Source organism: Hibiscus syriacus, unplaced genomic scaffold (assembly GCF_006381635.1).
Source record: "Hibiscus syriacus cultivar Baekdansim isolate YM2019G1 unplaced genomic scaffold, ASM638163v2 tig00110809_pilon, whole genome shotgun sequence".
NCBI classification, from domain to species: domain Eukaryota; kingdom Viridiplantae; phylum Streptophyta; class Magnoliopsida; order Malvales; family Malvaceae; genus Hibiscus; species Hibiscus syriacus.
Genome location: NW_024062869.1, coordinates 300,762 through 317,223, shown reverse-complemented (window position 1 = coordinate 317,223; position 16,462 = coordinate 300,762). Strand labels below are relative to the sequence as shown.

Here is a 16,462-nt window from a genome sequence, read left to right as displayed (position 1 = left end):
AGCAATTCCTAAGGTAGTTCAGTTTATATTTCAGTTTTCTTTAATTTTTTTGTTCAATTCGAATGCAACTAATAATAAGAATTTTAGTTTGTAATTTTGTTCGTAGTTAACGTAAATTCCACGAGTTTAAAAATAATAATTAAAATACAAATAGAGAGTTAAGTTACCTTGCTGTAGTACGTCGGAGTAGGGGTGTCGTCGTCGTCGGGTCTAGGGTCGAGTGGTTGGTGTGGCTCTCGATTTCACTGGAAATTTGGGACTCCATGGATGCTCTGCGTGAAAGAAAATGAGAAGAAGGTTGTGGGTTTGATATGTTACAGAATAAAAAATGGGAAATGGGGTTTTATTTGGGGTTCACGTGTTCTGGAGTTAATTTAGGTGGGGGAGTGCTTTTAATTTGAATTTTGGGTTAACCTCACATAGGATCTTTTAATTTATTGTCATCTTTTATAATGGTCTCTTTTTGTTTTGGTCTATTTATGTTTAAGTCACTCAATTATCACATTTTTTTTAAAAATTAGCCACCAAATCCTTGAGTCTAATCACATTTAGGTCCCTCTAATATTACCTTATTTTTACATTCTAGTCACCAAAGCTCTATGTTTTTATTTTATTTTATTTTTAGCGCTTTATTTTCGTTATTTTCAATTCGATCACCAATATGTTATATTTTGTGATGATCTATGCCTGTAACTTTCATTTCCTTTATTTTAGTCACTATTAACTTTTAATTTAGTCACTGTTGTTTTAATTTTTTGAATTTAGATCCTTGCTTATTTTTATTTAGTAACTATCTTATGTTTTCTTGCATTTTTAGTTAACATAATTAGGTTTTGGGTCCTTCTATTCATTTTAAATTAATTGTTGAGGCTCTTATTTGTTCATATATATTTATTAGATCCTTCTACTTTAATCCTTTAATTTTTTGTTTGTGTTATTTTAGTACTTTATTTTTTTTATTTTTTCTATTTAATCTCTTAAGTTTTTGTTTTTCTTGCAGCTCGTTCTTAAGATTAATTCGACCCATAAATTTTAATTGTTTCCAATTTAATTTTTAATTTGATTTTTTTTCATTCCTTTTATTTATTTATTTTATTTCAATCTTAATACTAACTCTTTGTGTTTGTTTGTTTTATTTTCTTACTTTATTTATGATTTTTTAGGATAATTTTAATCAATTAAAGGTAAGTAATTTGAATCGAATCTCTAAATTTTAATTTAAATTGTAATTTTCGCAATTAAAACAACCGATAAATTAAATGGTACCGAAAGGGCAGTTCAAGGGTGCTAATCCTTCCTTGACTGTAACCGACTCCCGAATCCGACATATTTCTGGTAAAACGCAGATCAAGTAAGATGGTATCCGATCAACCAAATTTTTACGAAAAATAAATGATCGATGGTGACTCCAATATTTTATTCCAAGTCGAAGCCAAATTCTGAACCCACCCGAATTACCTTGGATTAAAGTAGGCTCCTTGTAAGTACATCAATTCTTCCATTGCATTTTTTGAAGTGCAAGCATAAAAGAAATAATTGCATAAAGTAACAATTTATATTATAAAAATCATTCAGAATGCACAACAAAAGGGGAAAATCATAAAAAATATTTTAATGTTTTCTCTTGCAATTAATCAAATAATTTATTAAATATAAAAATAATACTTTTAAATTGATGCATATAAACAAAATCAGTGTAGTGAGCACGAAACCGAGAAAATAACTATTTAAAGTAGGCTCCTTGTAAGTACATCAATTCTTCCATTGCATTTTTTGAAGTGCAAGCATAAAGAAATAAGTGCATAAAGTAACATTTATATTATAAAAATCATTCAGAATGCACAACAAAAGGGGAAAATCATAAAAAATATTTTAATGTTTTCTCTTGCAATTAATCAAATAATTTATTAATATAAAAATAATACTTTTAAATTGATGCATATAAACAAAATCAGTGTAGTGAGCACGAAACCGAGAAAATAACTATAAAAGACACCACCGCTCATAATTACATTACGAAACTCAAATTTTAGTCTCTCACATTGCATTCCATTCCATTACAATTATTTTATTTATAAAGATCTTTTTCCTCTTACATTCATCAACTTAAGCAGCCTGGGAAATGCTCAGAAAAGTCTAAAGCTCCTGCTTGGCATCATCAGCCTTGAGTTGGGGTGCTCCTCCCCCGGCAATGTCGACAACCCTGGGACCCTTAATCTTGTCGGGAGACAACTTGGGCAAAGACAAAGTAAGCACCCCATCTTCAAGCTTAGCCTTCACACCGTCCAAATCCACACTCTCAGGCAGCTTAAACTGTCTCCAAAACTTGCCGTAAGAGCGTTCAACCCGATGCCAATGGTCGCCCTTCTTTTCTTCCTCCCTCTTCCTCTCTCCACTCACCCTCAGCACTCGGTTCTCTTCCACCTCGATCTTCAGCTCTTCCTTCTTCAACCCCGGCACATCCACCGTTATCGTATGCCCCTCCGGCCTCTCCTTCCAATCAACCCTCGCCGGCGACAATGCAACGCTCTCGTCCTTCTCGAGGGCAAGCGGGATTTGCTCCAACACTCGGAACGGATCGGGGAACAAGAGACTGCCACCGCCGGGGTATTGGTTGTCCATGAATTGCAGCAAACTTGACCCATTGCATAGGCCAATGTAACACACTAAAAGCAACAGCAAGAGCCTCATTGTGTATATGTACAGAATGAGAGTTGGTTAATTTTCTTGAAATGCAAGTTTGGAACTCCACCAGCGACTTAAAAGACGACAGAACAGAGTATCTTGTTGATTTCTATTGCATGGATCGTAAAGGTTAGAGGGGATATTTATACATGGATAAAAGTGGGTAAATTTCTTGAAATTTCTGATTTAGAAAAATTGGGAAGTTTCTAGCGACAACCAGCCCTCTAAAAGACAGCAACCGAATCGTGCAGGTTCTAGAGCCTTTGATTTCTGTTTCTTTTGTCTTTTTATTTTGTTCACATTAGTCTTCAAGATGAAACCCGTGAGGGATAAATGTTTTAATTTTCTTTTTTATATAAAAAAACTTATATAACATAAATATTAATAAATTAATTATATCATAATCAAATATAATTTTTTTTTATTAAGCTAAGATAATTACAAAATAATATCTATTTAAAATATTCTAAGCCAGTAGACAATACATGCTCAATCGTCCTGTTACAACATTTTGATGTTAAAATTCGTAACTTTTATAAACAACAATAATTTCTTTTACTAATTAAATAAATTGATGGGTGTCATAATCAAAATATAAATAAAATAAATCATCTCATCATATTTAATATTGTCAATACTTGGCAATACAACTAGATCGAATTAATGTTATTGGGCTTAGGCCTAGAAACTTATCGTACAATAATATGCCCATAAAAGTATTAAGATAAATTATATAAATAATCATTGAAACATGAACATCTTTTTTAGTACCAAAATTTTAAAATAATGAAACGATTATTAAATTTATCACTTTATAATAAATCGATTATTCAATCGTTAACGGTCATTGCTTCGGCGACGAAAATAAAATTGAATGCGAGTTATTTGAATGGTTAAGTTGATATTGGTTAATTATGTGTCGATACCCTTTGATAAGGCACTTTAACCCTAATTTAAAAGAATACAAATCTCATTTTAGAGGAAGGTAAAATTGAAGAACATCACTTACAATGAAACGAAATATCCTTCGTCAGAAAATAAAAGGGTAAATTATATAAATGGTTACTAATATTTGAGTAAACATTTGTTTTTCTCACTGAAATTCTAAAAATAATAAATTGGTCATTAAAGTTGTCAATTTATAGTAAAATGATCATTCTACCGCATTCCCGTTAAATTGATGACATGACAATATTAATAAAAAGGTTCATGTTTAGTTTTATCCTTAAACTATTAGTAAAACATCAAATGGGTAATTGAATAAAATTTTGTATCTAATTCACGCCAAAAAAAATTTAATTTCCAGTTTTTCCAAACAGCCTACCCTCCCAGAAGCCCCGGAAAAGCTTAGTACAGGGCAACTGGCAATGCCATCAAGATAAGAATGCTGTTGATTGATACCATGTTTTTTGATTTTCTGTCTATTTTAGCAGCTTCTCTTAGCTGGTTCAGGGGGTAGCAGGATCGCATTTTCCTTGAGGCATTCCTCATAATCTTGGTAATAATGTCTAGGGCCAAAAGATGCGTAAGACGCCATGGATAGGCCTTTCTCCTCATCGTCTCCCACGAAATTCCCACTAAACTTCTTGTAGGCACTTATTTTCGTTCATATTTATTTTTATTTTTTTCATTTTTGGTCATTTTTAATTCATTTTATATATGTATATATTATATAATTTTGAAAACATTTTGAAATCTATATGATATATAGTTTTTAAAACATTTTTGAAAACATATATATTATATAATTTTGAAAACATTTTGAAAAAAATATATTATATAGTTTTTAAAACATTTTGAAAACATATATATATTATATAGTTTTTAAAACATTTTGAAAACATATATATATATATATATATATATATATATATTATATAGTTTTTAAAACATTTTAAAAAACTTATATATATTATATAATTTTTAAAACGTTTTTGAAAAATATATATAATATATAAGTTTTTAAAGCAATTTTTGAAAATATAAATTATATAGTTTTGAAAATTATTTTTTAAACATATATATTATATGGTTTTAGAACATGTTTTTATTATAATTATTTATTATTATTATTATATTTTCTTTACCTTCTTTTTTATTTTATTTATTTTTATTACTTATTTTTTTCTCTTTTCTCGTTTTGTCCCAGGGTTAGTCCAATAGTCCAAAAAGTCCAGAGTGGGCCTGACCCAGCTCGTACCAACATCAAACTAGGGTTTCTGGTAACAGTCAGCGCCGTGCAAAGTCGGGAGATCAAGGGTCACGCGAAACGGCCGGACGTCGGCCAAGGATCTCGAGACTGAACCATCCCGGGATTTCAACAGCAACACCCCGAGCAAAACAGAACAACCCGGGGTACTGGTTCACCGAGCAGGGTATAAATACCCCGGTTACCAACACGGAGGGGGGGCCAATATCATCAAAACCCATCAACCACGGTACCAACAAGGTACACCATCGAACATCACAAAAACCATCGAAGAGCCACAAAACAAAAAACCTCACGAGAACCATCTCTCGAACCAAAAACCCACTGCCAACAGACAACACCGAACAGGAAACCGAGAATAAAACAGTGACTACAACAAACAGTACCCATGGGAAACAACACCAAACATCAACCATCGGCTAGCAAACCCAACACAGAGTACACAACAGAGAACCAAATATCATCTGAGCAACAAACCACAACCAAATAACACGAGAGCCGAAGCAAAACCAAACCAGAAAACCAAAAGAAAAATAACCAGCAGTGAGCAAAATACACATGCAAAAAGAGTAAGAGCAGTAAACAACCAAGGCCACGGAGCAGGACGAGCAACCGGGAACTCGAACGGTCGCAAAAAAAAAGGGAAAGAAGAAAAAAAGGTAAAAACCGAAGGTTGTTTCCTAGATCCACGTCGGCGAGGACGTTGTTTGGGTATTTGGAGGTCATTCTTGGGTTTGCGAGACCGACGGGGTCATTTTGGGTTGGTTCAGTTTTGCTCGGCCGTCGCGAGCGGCAAATGGCTCAAGCGCAAGGGGCCACCGGAGCGGGATCGCTCGGCATTGAGAGAGTTTTGGTGAGGGAGAAGAGAACTTTGGCCAAAAATGAGAGAAATTAGGGGGATTTTGGGCTATTGGTATATATATATAGCAGGGACCATTGTGCAAATAAGGGATTCTTAAATTCTTTCCGCCGTCCCCCATATTCTGAAGTGTAATTCGTTTCAGTCACCATATGCAATTTGTCCACTGAATTTTCAATTTGGTCCCCGTTTATATTTTACATTTTTTGCAATTTGATCCCTAAATTCTTATTTTATTTTTTATTATTTATTATCATGTTTTTTAATTATCATTAGTATTATTTATTTTTATTTCATATTTTTTCCATTTTATTACTTTTAAAATATTTTTTTATTTATCTAATTTTTTTCATTTTATTTCTTTGATTTGTTTTTGTTTACTATTATTTTTATTTTATTTTAATCTTTATTTCTTTTTTCCTTTGATTTTTTTATATCACTACTATTATTTTTTATTTTTATTTGTCTTTTCATTTTTATTTATTTATTTTTCTATCTAATATACTTTTTGTCTTTTTCAGTAATAATCTCAATCGATTAATAGATAATTAATTCGGACTGAATCTTTGAATTTCAATTTAAATTTAATTTTTCGCAAATAAAGACAACCGGAAAATTAATTGGTAGCGAAAGGGCGGTTCAAGGGTGCTAATCATTCCTCCCCCCGACATGTACAACGCAGATCAGGTAAGATGGTGTCCGACCCACCTAAATTTGTTTTAAAGTGGTCGGTGACGACTCTAACCATTTAATCTAAGTCGAAGCCCAATTTCGAGGCCCACCCGAAAGACGGTTCCGACACTTCTAATACCTTGTTTTTAGAATAAGAGGATTGATCTAAACAGAGAGTCCATCCAGATTCACAACACTACCATGGTATCAAAAGCGGAAATGAAAGCAATTGGTAACAATGGTGATAAAGAAAGCGGTTAACAATTCATGCATAAATGTTGAAATACAACAGCCTGACGATGGAGCTGCCATTTCGATAAAAACTTAGAAGTGGAATTGTGGAAATTGGTGGATGTATTTTACTGCTGATTTAATAGATCTATAACACCTTTTTCTTTTCTGCATGTGATCGATGTTCATATATAGTCTTTGATTAGTTTGGTAGTGATAGAATGACTTCAAACAAGGTAATAATATCACTTCAAACGAATGTATGTATCAAGTTGGACACTAAATAAACAATAATGCAAACCCCTTTTAACCATTTACGTTTCCATGAAGCTATAAGTAAAACGTAAAACTTGTTCATTATGCAATTCGCCGTTTAAGGCAATGAAAAGAGGATTAATCAGCGGTAAAGAGGGGGAGATATGCTGTTATAGAGAGAGAAGTTTGGAAAACAAAACCGGGGAATAATAGGGACCATATAATATTTTAACAATAGTTTAGGGATCACAATAAATATTAACATTTTTGTTAATGTTGTCACATAATTAATTTAACGGAATTAACGATAGAGTGACTATTTTCTTACAAACTAATAAAATTAGTGACAATTTTGTTACAAATTAATAATGTTAGTAACCGAATTTGTTATTACTTCATTGGAAAAAATGAAAATTTACTCAAACAATAGTGATCTTTTGTATAGTTTACCCAAAATAAAATAACTTCCAATAAATCCGTGCTCATTTCATATGTCAATGTATGCATTAATTCAGTCAAACCTTTCTCCATTTGTCTTACATTAGAGAAAAGGCCACCCTTGTATATTGTTAATAAGCTTTCCGTCCAGAGCTATTGTCATCATGTGTATGTTGTTACAAGGTGTTATTATGCAATTGTCAGTTCACATGGTGATAACAAACACTTAGTTCCAATGCTAAAGATAAGGGAAATCTATTTTTAAATATGTGTAATGAATGTGCCGGACGACAGGAGTAGCTCTATCCAGGGATTCAAAAAACGGCCGTGTAACGGTATAACGGCCGTTATATTGCGGTATCGGTGACTTCCGTTACTGATATCAACCGAAATCACGATGTGAAATGGAATCACAATCATAACGGCTGATAACAGCCGCAATTTAACGAGTAACGATCGATCGCGACTATAACGAACCGTTTTTCCCACTAATTCCCGTTACAACACCACAAACATCACCAAACATCTAGGTGAACTTTGGAAGACCCATTATCAGTCCGAGTCTTGGGGTCTGATTTCCGAAGCCTTTTGATCATGATGATAGACTTGGATCGGGGACGAACAGGCCACTGGAGGCGAGAAGAGAGACGCTTGATTCTCTTGTTGAGGAGTTTGAGCATGGTGGAGAAGTGGGTTGTGATTTGTGAACGAAATGGGTTGTAAAGCTTTTGAAGATTGCATGAGAGAAGAAAGAGTTACACAGAAGTTTTCAAAGAGTTTGGAAGAAAGAAATAATAAACAGTTTAATGGCATAAAGCAAAGATTAGGTTATAAAACATGGCTGATTGGTTTTTGTTAGGAGTGGAAGAGTAAAAGGTGACTTCCAAGAAAGGGTATGCTGACTCGTGACAGTAAAGCAAGGGTTAAATGTGACTTTTTATTCTTCCAATACAGTGAGGAGGGCCAGGAAACATTACCAACTGCTCCCCAGAATATATATATATATATATTGCAATTTGTAGGTTTTTTAATTTAATATATATATTTTTGGCAAGTTAAGTTAAAAATCTTTATCACTTTGGAAAGTTGTTAAGTGCCTTTAAATTACATTCATTAAAATAACAAAACAAAAAAAAAGAAATAAATTTGTTAATTCTTTTGTGAGTATTTTTAATTTTACATCTAATGTATCTTACACTATTTTTTTTTATCAAAATAAGATTTATAATAAGTAAGTTGAAATAGTTAATATAGTTCATTATTCAAATTAAAATGTTTACTTCATCTTTTTACTTAGAAAACATTTTAGGTTAAATTATATTAAATATATGTTAATTTCGTTTAGAAAATATTTTAAAAATCATTAAAAATTATTTCTTATAATTATAATTATAATTATTTTTATTATGTTTTAAGATAATTTATGTAAAATTTAAAAAAATTCACAACCGCGATGACATCCGTTATGTCCGCAACCACGATAAACGCGACGCGACTGAAAACGTGACCGTGAACGCTATTTAAAACCCTGGCTCTATCCTAGTAAAATAAATACAAGCTGATCAGAGCTCTTGGAAAATCATTTCAGATGGTTGTCCAGTCGGCCATGGATCTACAATTCTTCTCCTATGCCACCTTGTTCTTGTTTTCGTTTCTTATGGTCAAAACAATGGTTTCCATAAAAAATCGTTCCAAGCTTCCGCCAGGTCCATTGGCGTTACCGGTCATCGGCCACCTCCATCTCCTCAGCTCCCACATTCATCAAACTTTCCACAAGCTCTCCTCCGCCTACGGCCCCCTGATGTTTCTCCGGATTGGGTCCATCAACTGCATCGTGGCTTCTTCCCCGGAGCTCGCCGAAGAGCTTCTCAAAACTCACGAGCTCACCTTCTCCGCCCGCAAGCACAACGCTGCTATCCACCACCTTACTTACGACTCCTCCTTTGCTTTCGCACCCTACGGACCTTACTGGAAATTCATCAAAAAGTTCAGCACTATTGAGCTGCTAGGGCATCGAACCCTGGGCCAGTTCCACCCTGTTCGAACCAAGGAACTGCATCATTTCATAAGATTCCTCCTCGACAAGTCTAAAGAATGTGAAACGGTTAACGTAACCGAAGAGCTGTTGAAACTAACAAACAACGTTATATCTCAAATGATGCTCGGCATTAGGTGCTCGGAAACAGGAGAAGAGACCGATGGGGTCCAAACCCTAGTTCGACAAGTGTCTCAGATCATCGGGGAATTCAATGTCTCGGATGTTATATGGTTCTGCAAACACTTGGATCTTCAAGGATTCAGAAAGAGATTTGAGGATATTCATACAAGGTACGATACATTGTTGGAAAAGATTATAAGTGACAGAGAGCACGTAAGAAAAAACAAAAAGCGAAATGATGATGATGAAGTCAAGGATTTTCTGGATATGTTGCTTGACGTCTTTGATGATGCTAATTCAGAGGTTCAATTAACCAGAAATCATATCAAAGCCTTAATCTTGGTTAGTATATGTTATTAATTTCAGTATTTTAATCTTGTCCACGTTGACAAATGCAAGTGATTTATGTAGGATTTCCTAACAGCCGGTACAGATACAAGTGGGAGTGCGATTGAATGGGCATTAGCGGAACTCATCAACAACCCAGAGGTGCTAAGGAAAGCACAGAAAGAGATTGATGAAGTTGTGGGAAAAACCAGGTTGGTTCAAGAATCGGACACTTGTCATCTGCCATACCTTGAAGCCATAATTAAAGAATCATTTCGGCTTCACCCTCCAATCCCAATGATCAGCAGAAAAGCCATTGAAGAATGCAATATCAAAGGATACACAATCCCGGCTCAGTCCTTGTTGTTTGTAAACATGTGGAGTGTAGCCAGGGATCCTAAGCTCTGGGAGGATCCGTTAAAGTTTCAGCCCGAGAGGTTCTTGAAACCTAACGGCGCTGATAATAATTCAAGTACTGTAGATGTTAAAGGCCACCATTATCAGCTGTTGCCTTTCGGTACAGGGAGGAGGAGCTGCGTTGGTATGTCTTTAGCCATGCAGGAGCTACCTGTTACTCTGGCAGCCATGATTCAGTGTTTTGACTGGAAGGCGACGGAGACGCCGAATACTGGTGGTGTAGACATGACTGAAAGGCCCGGACTTGTAGTACCCAGGGCTAAAGATCTCAAGTGTATTCCGATTGCACGTTTTATTCCCCCTCTCTTTGCAATTTAAGCAGACGATCTCATCACATTTCCCTGTTTGCTTGAGCCAAAATAAAGAGGTGTCTAGTTGAAAGATGCTATTTAACTAACGCCGAATATTATACTAATGTTTTCATGAGTTTTAGGTTATCCCAAGTTCAAATACAATATTCTCATGATTTTGATAAGCAATTAAGAAATGGTTGTAGTTAAGGTTGAGTTTTGGTTTGGGTAATACAAATTTATAAAATAACAACCGAGTTTTTATTTATTTATTGTTTTGTTAACCTAATCATCTATGAATCATAAATTCAACCTATATTTGTCATTAGTTTGTTTTGGTTTTGGGTACCAAACTATCATTGTTATTACGTTTTAATTATCTAATTATTATTTTTTTTAAAAATCATATCTAATATTATATTTTTTTATTTTATTTTGATCACCCATCATTAAAAATTTATTAAAATTACTGACATAATTTTTTTTTATTTTTCAATGATGATGTGATATTAACTTATGGTGACATATCAATATCACTATTAATTTTTTAACGGTAGTTGATCAAAATGAAATCAAAACTAAACATTAATAGGTATATCTTTGGAATAAATTGTCAAAAATAAACTTAAAAAAATAATTAGATAATTAAACTGAAACAAAAATAATAGTTGAAATACTAAACATGTAGTTTATTTAATATATTAATATATATATTAATTGTATTAATAATATCTACAAATATTTTTAATTTGGTATAGCCACATGAAAATGGTAGATCAACTTGTATATCATATTCTAATTTAATATTGATGTTAAAATTATAATATATATATATATATATATATATTATAAATAATTCAATAAATTATATTTTTAAATAACCCTACATTTTATGAACCAAAAATCATACTTTTAGCACGAACCAACTTACCACAATAGTTAAAAGAATTGTTATTCCTAGGTCACAGGTTTGAGTACCAATGCTTGTAATAAAGTGATTGAGTGTTCATTATCAAATAGTTGAGAATATTTAGAAAATATACTATTTTGTACAACTTAGTCTAATAAAAAGCAATCATAATCTTAATTCTGATAATAAAAAAACTAATTAGAAAAATTAACATTTCTAATAATATTCCATCTCATTTTTTACCTAAATTCCTTAAACATATTGTCATTAACGTTTTTAGGTTGGAACAATCGTTTAATTGTTTTTGAACGATTACGACTTTTAATTTTGAAAAATTGGGTAATTTTGGATTAAATTGGATAAAATTAAAGAGAGTCGCTATCAACCTTTGGGTTAGGTAGGTCGAATACCTAAAAATGTCTTTTAAAAACAATTTTTTTTAAAAAAATCGTTTTTAAGACAAAAGTTGGTATGCGTTTACCAAAGATTCGATTAAAACCGATTCGGGAGTCGGTTACACGTGGGGAAGAATAGCACCCTACAGCGCCCAAAATTGGTATTGTTTTGCTTACACGTCGTCGTAAATGGTGGAAATCATGAATCGGATATAAAATTAAATTATGATCCATTTATTGAAATTAATTAATTTGCTTCAAATTAATTGTTTAAAAGAAAATCCTTATAATCGATAAGAGATGTAGCAAAAACATGAACTTAAAGAATTAAAAATAGTATAAACAAAAAGTTAATAGGCTAAACAGCAAAAATAGAAAATTCAAGGACATATACATATACTTATTCAAGACATAAAATATTTGTTGACTATAATATAAAGAAATACATGTAAATGAAATACTTATATCATACAAAGAACTTATAAAATTTTAATATATAATATTGTTATACATATAAAGTACATACATGTAGATTTGAAAAGTTTTACATTCATATTCGAGAATTTCATAAATAAACAACATTAATATGCTTATCTATTATACCAATGAAAATAAAGCATTAAAAAAAACCATAGTAACACATTACGACGAAGAAGCAAGGATTAAATGGGTAATATACCTCAAATATTAAATTCCAAATAAGAGAAATAGTGAAACATAATACTACGCTAAACATAAGGACCAAAGCATAAATTCACAACTTAAGGAGTTAGAAAACATGGAATTTAAATCATGCGTACATATATATATATATATATATATATATATATATATATATATATATATATATATATTATGCACATCTCGTGGGTTAGAAAACATGGAATTTAAATCATGCATTACATATATGATTATTTCCATAATAAAGGCCATAATACCAATATATATATATTAGACACATATTAAATCACCAAATACAATTATAGCATATTCTACCCATAACTTAAGGAAAACAATAAATGTATCACACGGGAATATATATATATATTATACAGGGGAAAAATGAGAAATATCATAATGTATAAAATGAAATAACAGTAAAATACAGTAGATCAATTCGAAATCAATAAATAACGAAATTGAAATAAAATAAAGATATCATGTTAAATTCAAATAAAAGAAAAGATTTGAACTAGTGACCGAAATGCAGGAATGCAATAAACTTATGAGGACTCGAACAGTGATTTACTAACACATGCAATATGTAAAATTATATAATCAAGACAGGCAACTAAAATTAATAAAAATAATAATACAAATCTAGGACTACATTATAAAAATAGGAAAAATGAAAGGTTTGTACCACAATTAACCCTAAAGGTTTTAAGTATATATACTATGTTTTATTTGAGTTTAGTAAATCTTAATCCTAAACCTAAAGTGCACAGCCGTCTTAAGTTTTGCTCTCTTCTTCTACTTTACTTCACGACCGAGAGCCTCCTTCACATGAAAAACCAACGCTTCCTCGGTCGTCGACAGCCTTCTCAGTGACTACTCCTCGCTAACGTGACAGCAAGTTAAGCTATACTAAACCTAGGACTTGCTAAACTCTCACCATAACCTCCTAAACCAACATGCAAACTCCATAGACTCTAAAGCTTCCAACAATGACATACGATCGACGAACAACCATTGTCCGAAGCAATTAAGAAATGGTTGTAGTTAAGGTTGAGTTTTGGTTTGGGTAATACAAATTTATAAAATAACAACCGAGTTTTTATTTATTTATTGTTTTGTTAACCTAATCATCTATGAATCATAAATTCAACCTATATTTGTCATTAGTTTGTTTTGGTTTTGGGTACCTAACTATCATTGTTATTACGTTTTAATTATCTAATTATTATTTTTTTTAAAAATCATATCTAATATTATATTTTTTTATTTTATTTTGATCACTCATCATTAAAAATTTAATAAAATTACTGACATAATTTTTTTTTATTTTTTAATGATGATGTGATATTAACTTATGGTGACATATCAATATCACTGTTAATTTTTTAATGGTAGTTGATCAAAATGAAATCAAAACTAAACATTAATAGGTATATCTTTGGAATAAATTTTCAAAAATAAACTTAAAAAAATAATTAGATAAATAAACTGAAACAAAAATAATAGTTGAAATACTAAACATGTAGTTTATTTAATATATTAATATATATTAATTGTATTAATAATATCTACAAATATTTTTAAAATTTGAGTATAGCCACATGAAAAATGGTAGATCAACTTGTATATCAATATTCTAATTTAATATTGATGTTAAAATTATAATATATATATATATATATATATATATATATTATAAATAATTCAATAAATTATATTTTTAAATAACCCTACATTTTATGAACCAAAAATCATACTTTTAGTACGAACCAACTTATCACAATAGTTAAAAGAATTGTTATTCCTAGGTCACAGGTTTGAGTACCAATGCTTGTAATAAAGTGATTGAGTGTTCATTATCAAATAGTTGAGAATATTTAGAAAATATACTATTTTGTACAACTTAGTCTAATAAAAAGCAATCATAATCTTAATTCTGATAATAAAAAAACTAATTAGAAAAATTAACATTTCTAATAATATTCCATCTCATTTTGTACCTAAAGTCCTGAAACATATTGTCATTAACTTTTTTAGGTTGGAACAATCGTTTAATTGTTTTTGAACGATTACGACTTTTAATTTTGAAAAATTGGGTAATTTTGGATTAAATTGGATAAAATTAAAGAGAGTCACCATCAACCTTTGGGTTAGGTAGGTCAAATACCTAAAAACGTCTTTTAAAAACAATTTTTTTTTAAAAAATCGTTTTTAAGACAAAAGTTGGTATGCGTTTACCAAAGATTCGATTAAAACAGATTCGGGAGTCGGTTACACGTGGGGAAGAATTAGCACCCCACAGCGCCCAAAATTGGTATTGTTTTGCTTACACATCGTCGTAAATGGTGGAAATCATGAATCGGATATAAAATTAAATTATGATCCATTTATTGAAATTAATTAATTTGCTTCAAATTAATTGTTTAAAAGAAAATCCTTATAATCAATAAGAGATATAGCAAAAACATGAACTTAAAGAATTAAAAATAGTATAAACAGAAAGTTAATAGGCTAAAACAGCAAAAATAGAAAATTCAAGGACATATACATATACTTATTCAAGACATAAAATATATAAAATATTTGTTGACTATAATATAAAGAAATACATGTAAATGAAATACTTATATCATACAAAGAACTTATAAAATTTTAATATATAATGATTCACTTGTATACATATAATAAAGTACATACATGTAGATTTGAAAAAAAAGTTTTACATTCATATTCGAGAATTTCATAAATAAACAACAATATAACATATGCTTATCTATTATACCAATGAAAATAAAGCATTAAAAAAAACCATAGTAACACATTACGACGAAGAAGCAAGGATTAAATGGGTAATATACCTCAAATATTAAATTCCAAATCAGAGAAATAGTGACTAACATAAATACTACGCTAAACATAAGGACCAAAGCATAAAATTCACAACTTAAGGAGTTAGAAAACATGGAATTTAAATCATGCGTACATATATATATATATATATATTATGCACATCTCGTGGGTTAGAAAACATGGAATTTAAATCATGCATTACATATATGATTATTTCCGTAATAAAGGCCATAATACCAATATATATATATATTAGACACATATTAAATCACCAAATACACCAATTATAGCATATTCTACCCATAACTTAAGGAAAACAATAAATGTATCACACGGGAATATATATATATTATACAGGGGAAAAATGAGAAATATCATAATGTATAAAATGAAATAACAGTAAAATACAGTAGATTAATTCGAAATCAATAAATAACGAAATTGAAATAAAATAAAGATATCATGTTAAATTCAAATAAAAGAAAAGATTTGAACTAGTGACCGAAATGCATGAATGCAATAAACTTATGAGGACTCGAACAGTGATTTACTAACACATGCAATATGTAAAATTATATAATCAAGACAGGGCAACTAAAATTAATAAAAAATAATAATACAAAATCTGGGACTATATTATAAAAATAAGAAAAATGAAAGGTTTGTACCACAATTAACCCTAAAGGTTTTAAGTATATATACTATGTTTTATTTGAGTTTAGTAAATCTTAATCCTAAACCTAAAGTACACAGCCGCCTTAAGTTTTGCTCTCTTCTTCTACTTTCCTTCACGACCGAGAGCCTCCTTCACATGAAAAACCAACGCTTCCTCGGTCGTCGGCAGCCTTCTCAGTGACTACTCCTCGCTAACGTGACAGCAAGTTAAGCTATACTAAACCTAGGACTTGCTAAACTCTCACCATAACCTCCTAAACCAACATGCAAACTCCATAGACTCTAAAGCTTCCAACGATGACATACGATCGACGAACAACCATTGTCCGACGAGATCACCAACAACACCAGGTAATAAAACTGACCCTTCGCTTTACAACTCCAGTGATAGTAACCCGATTGAAGAACGAAAA

General features: G+C 31.2%; 1 protein-coding gene and 1 pseudogene across 1 annotated transcript; one reads left to right on the top strand and one right to left on the bottom strand.

Moving 5' to 3' along the window:
- Positions 1 to 1,980: 1,980 nt before the first annotated feature.
- Positions 1,981 to 2,808, bottom strand: LOC120141472 (22.0 kDa class IV heat shock protein-like). Its single transcript, XM_039156329.1, has one exon. It carries the CDS (start codon positions 2,689 to 2,691, stop codon positions 2,137 to 2,139), a length of 555 nt encoding a protein of 184 aa, XP_039012260.1. The 5' UTR covers positions 2,692 to 2,808; the 3' UTR covers positions 1,981 to 2,136.
- A 6,115-nt stretch (positions 2,809 to 8,923) lies between these two features.
- On the top strand, positions 8,924 to 10,664 carry LOC120141481 (annotated as a pseudogene).
- The last annotated feature ends 5,798 nt before the right edge of the window (positions 10,665 to 16,462 follow it).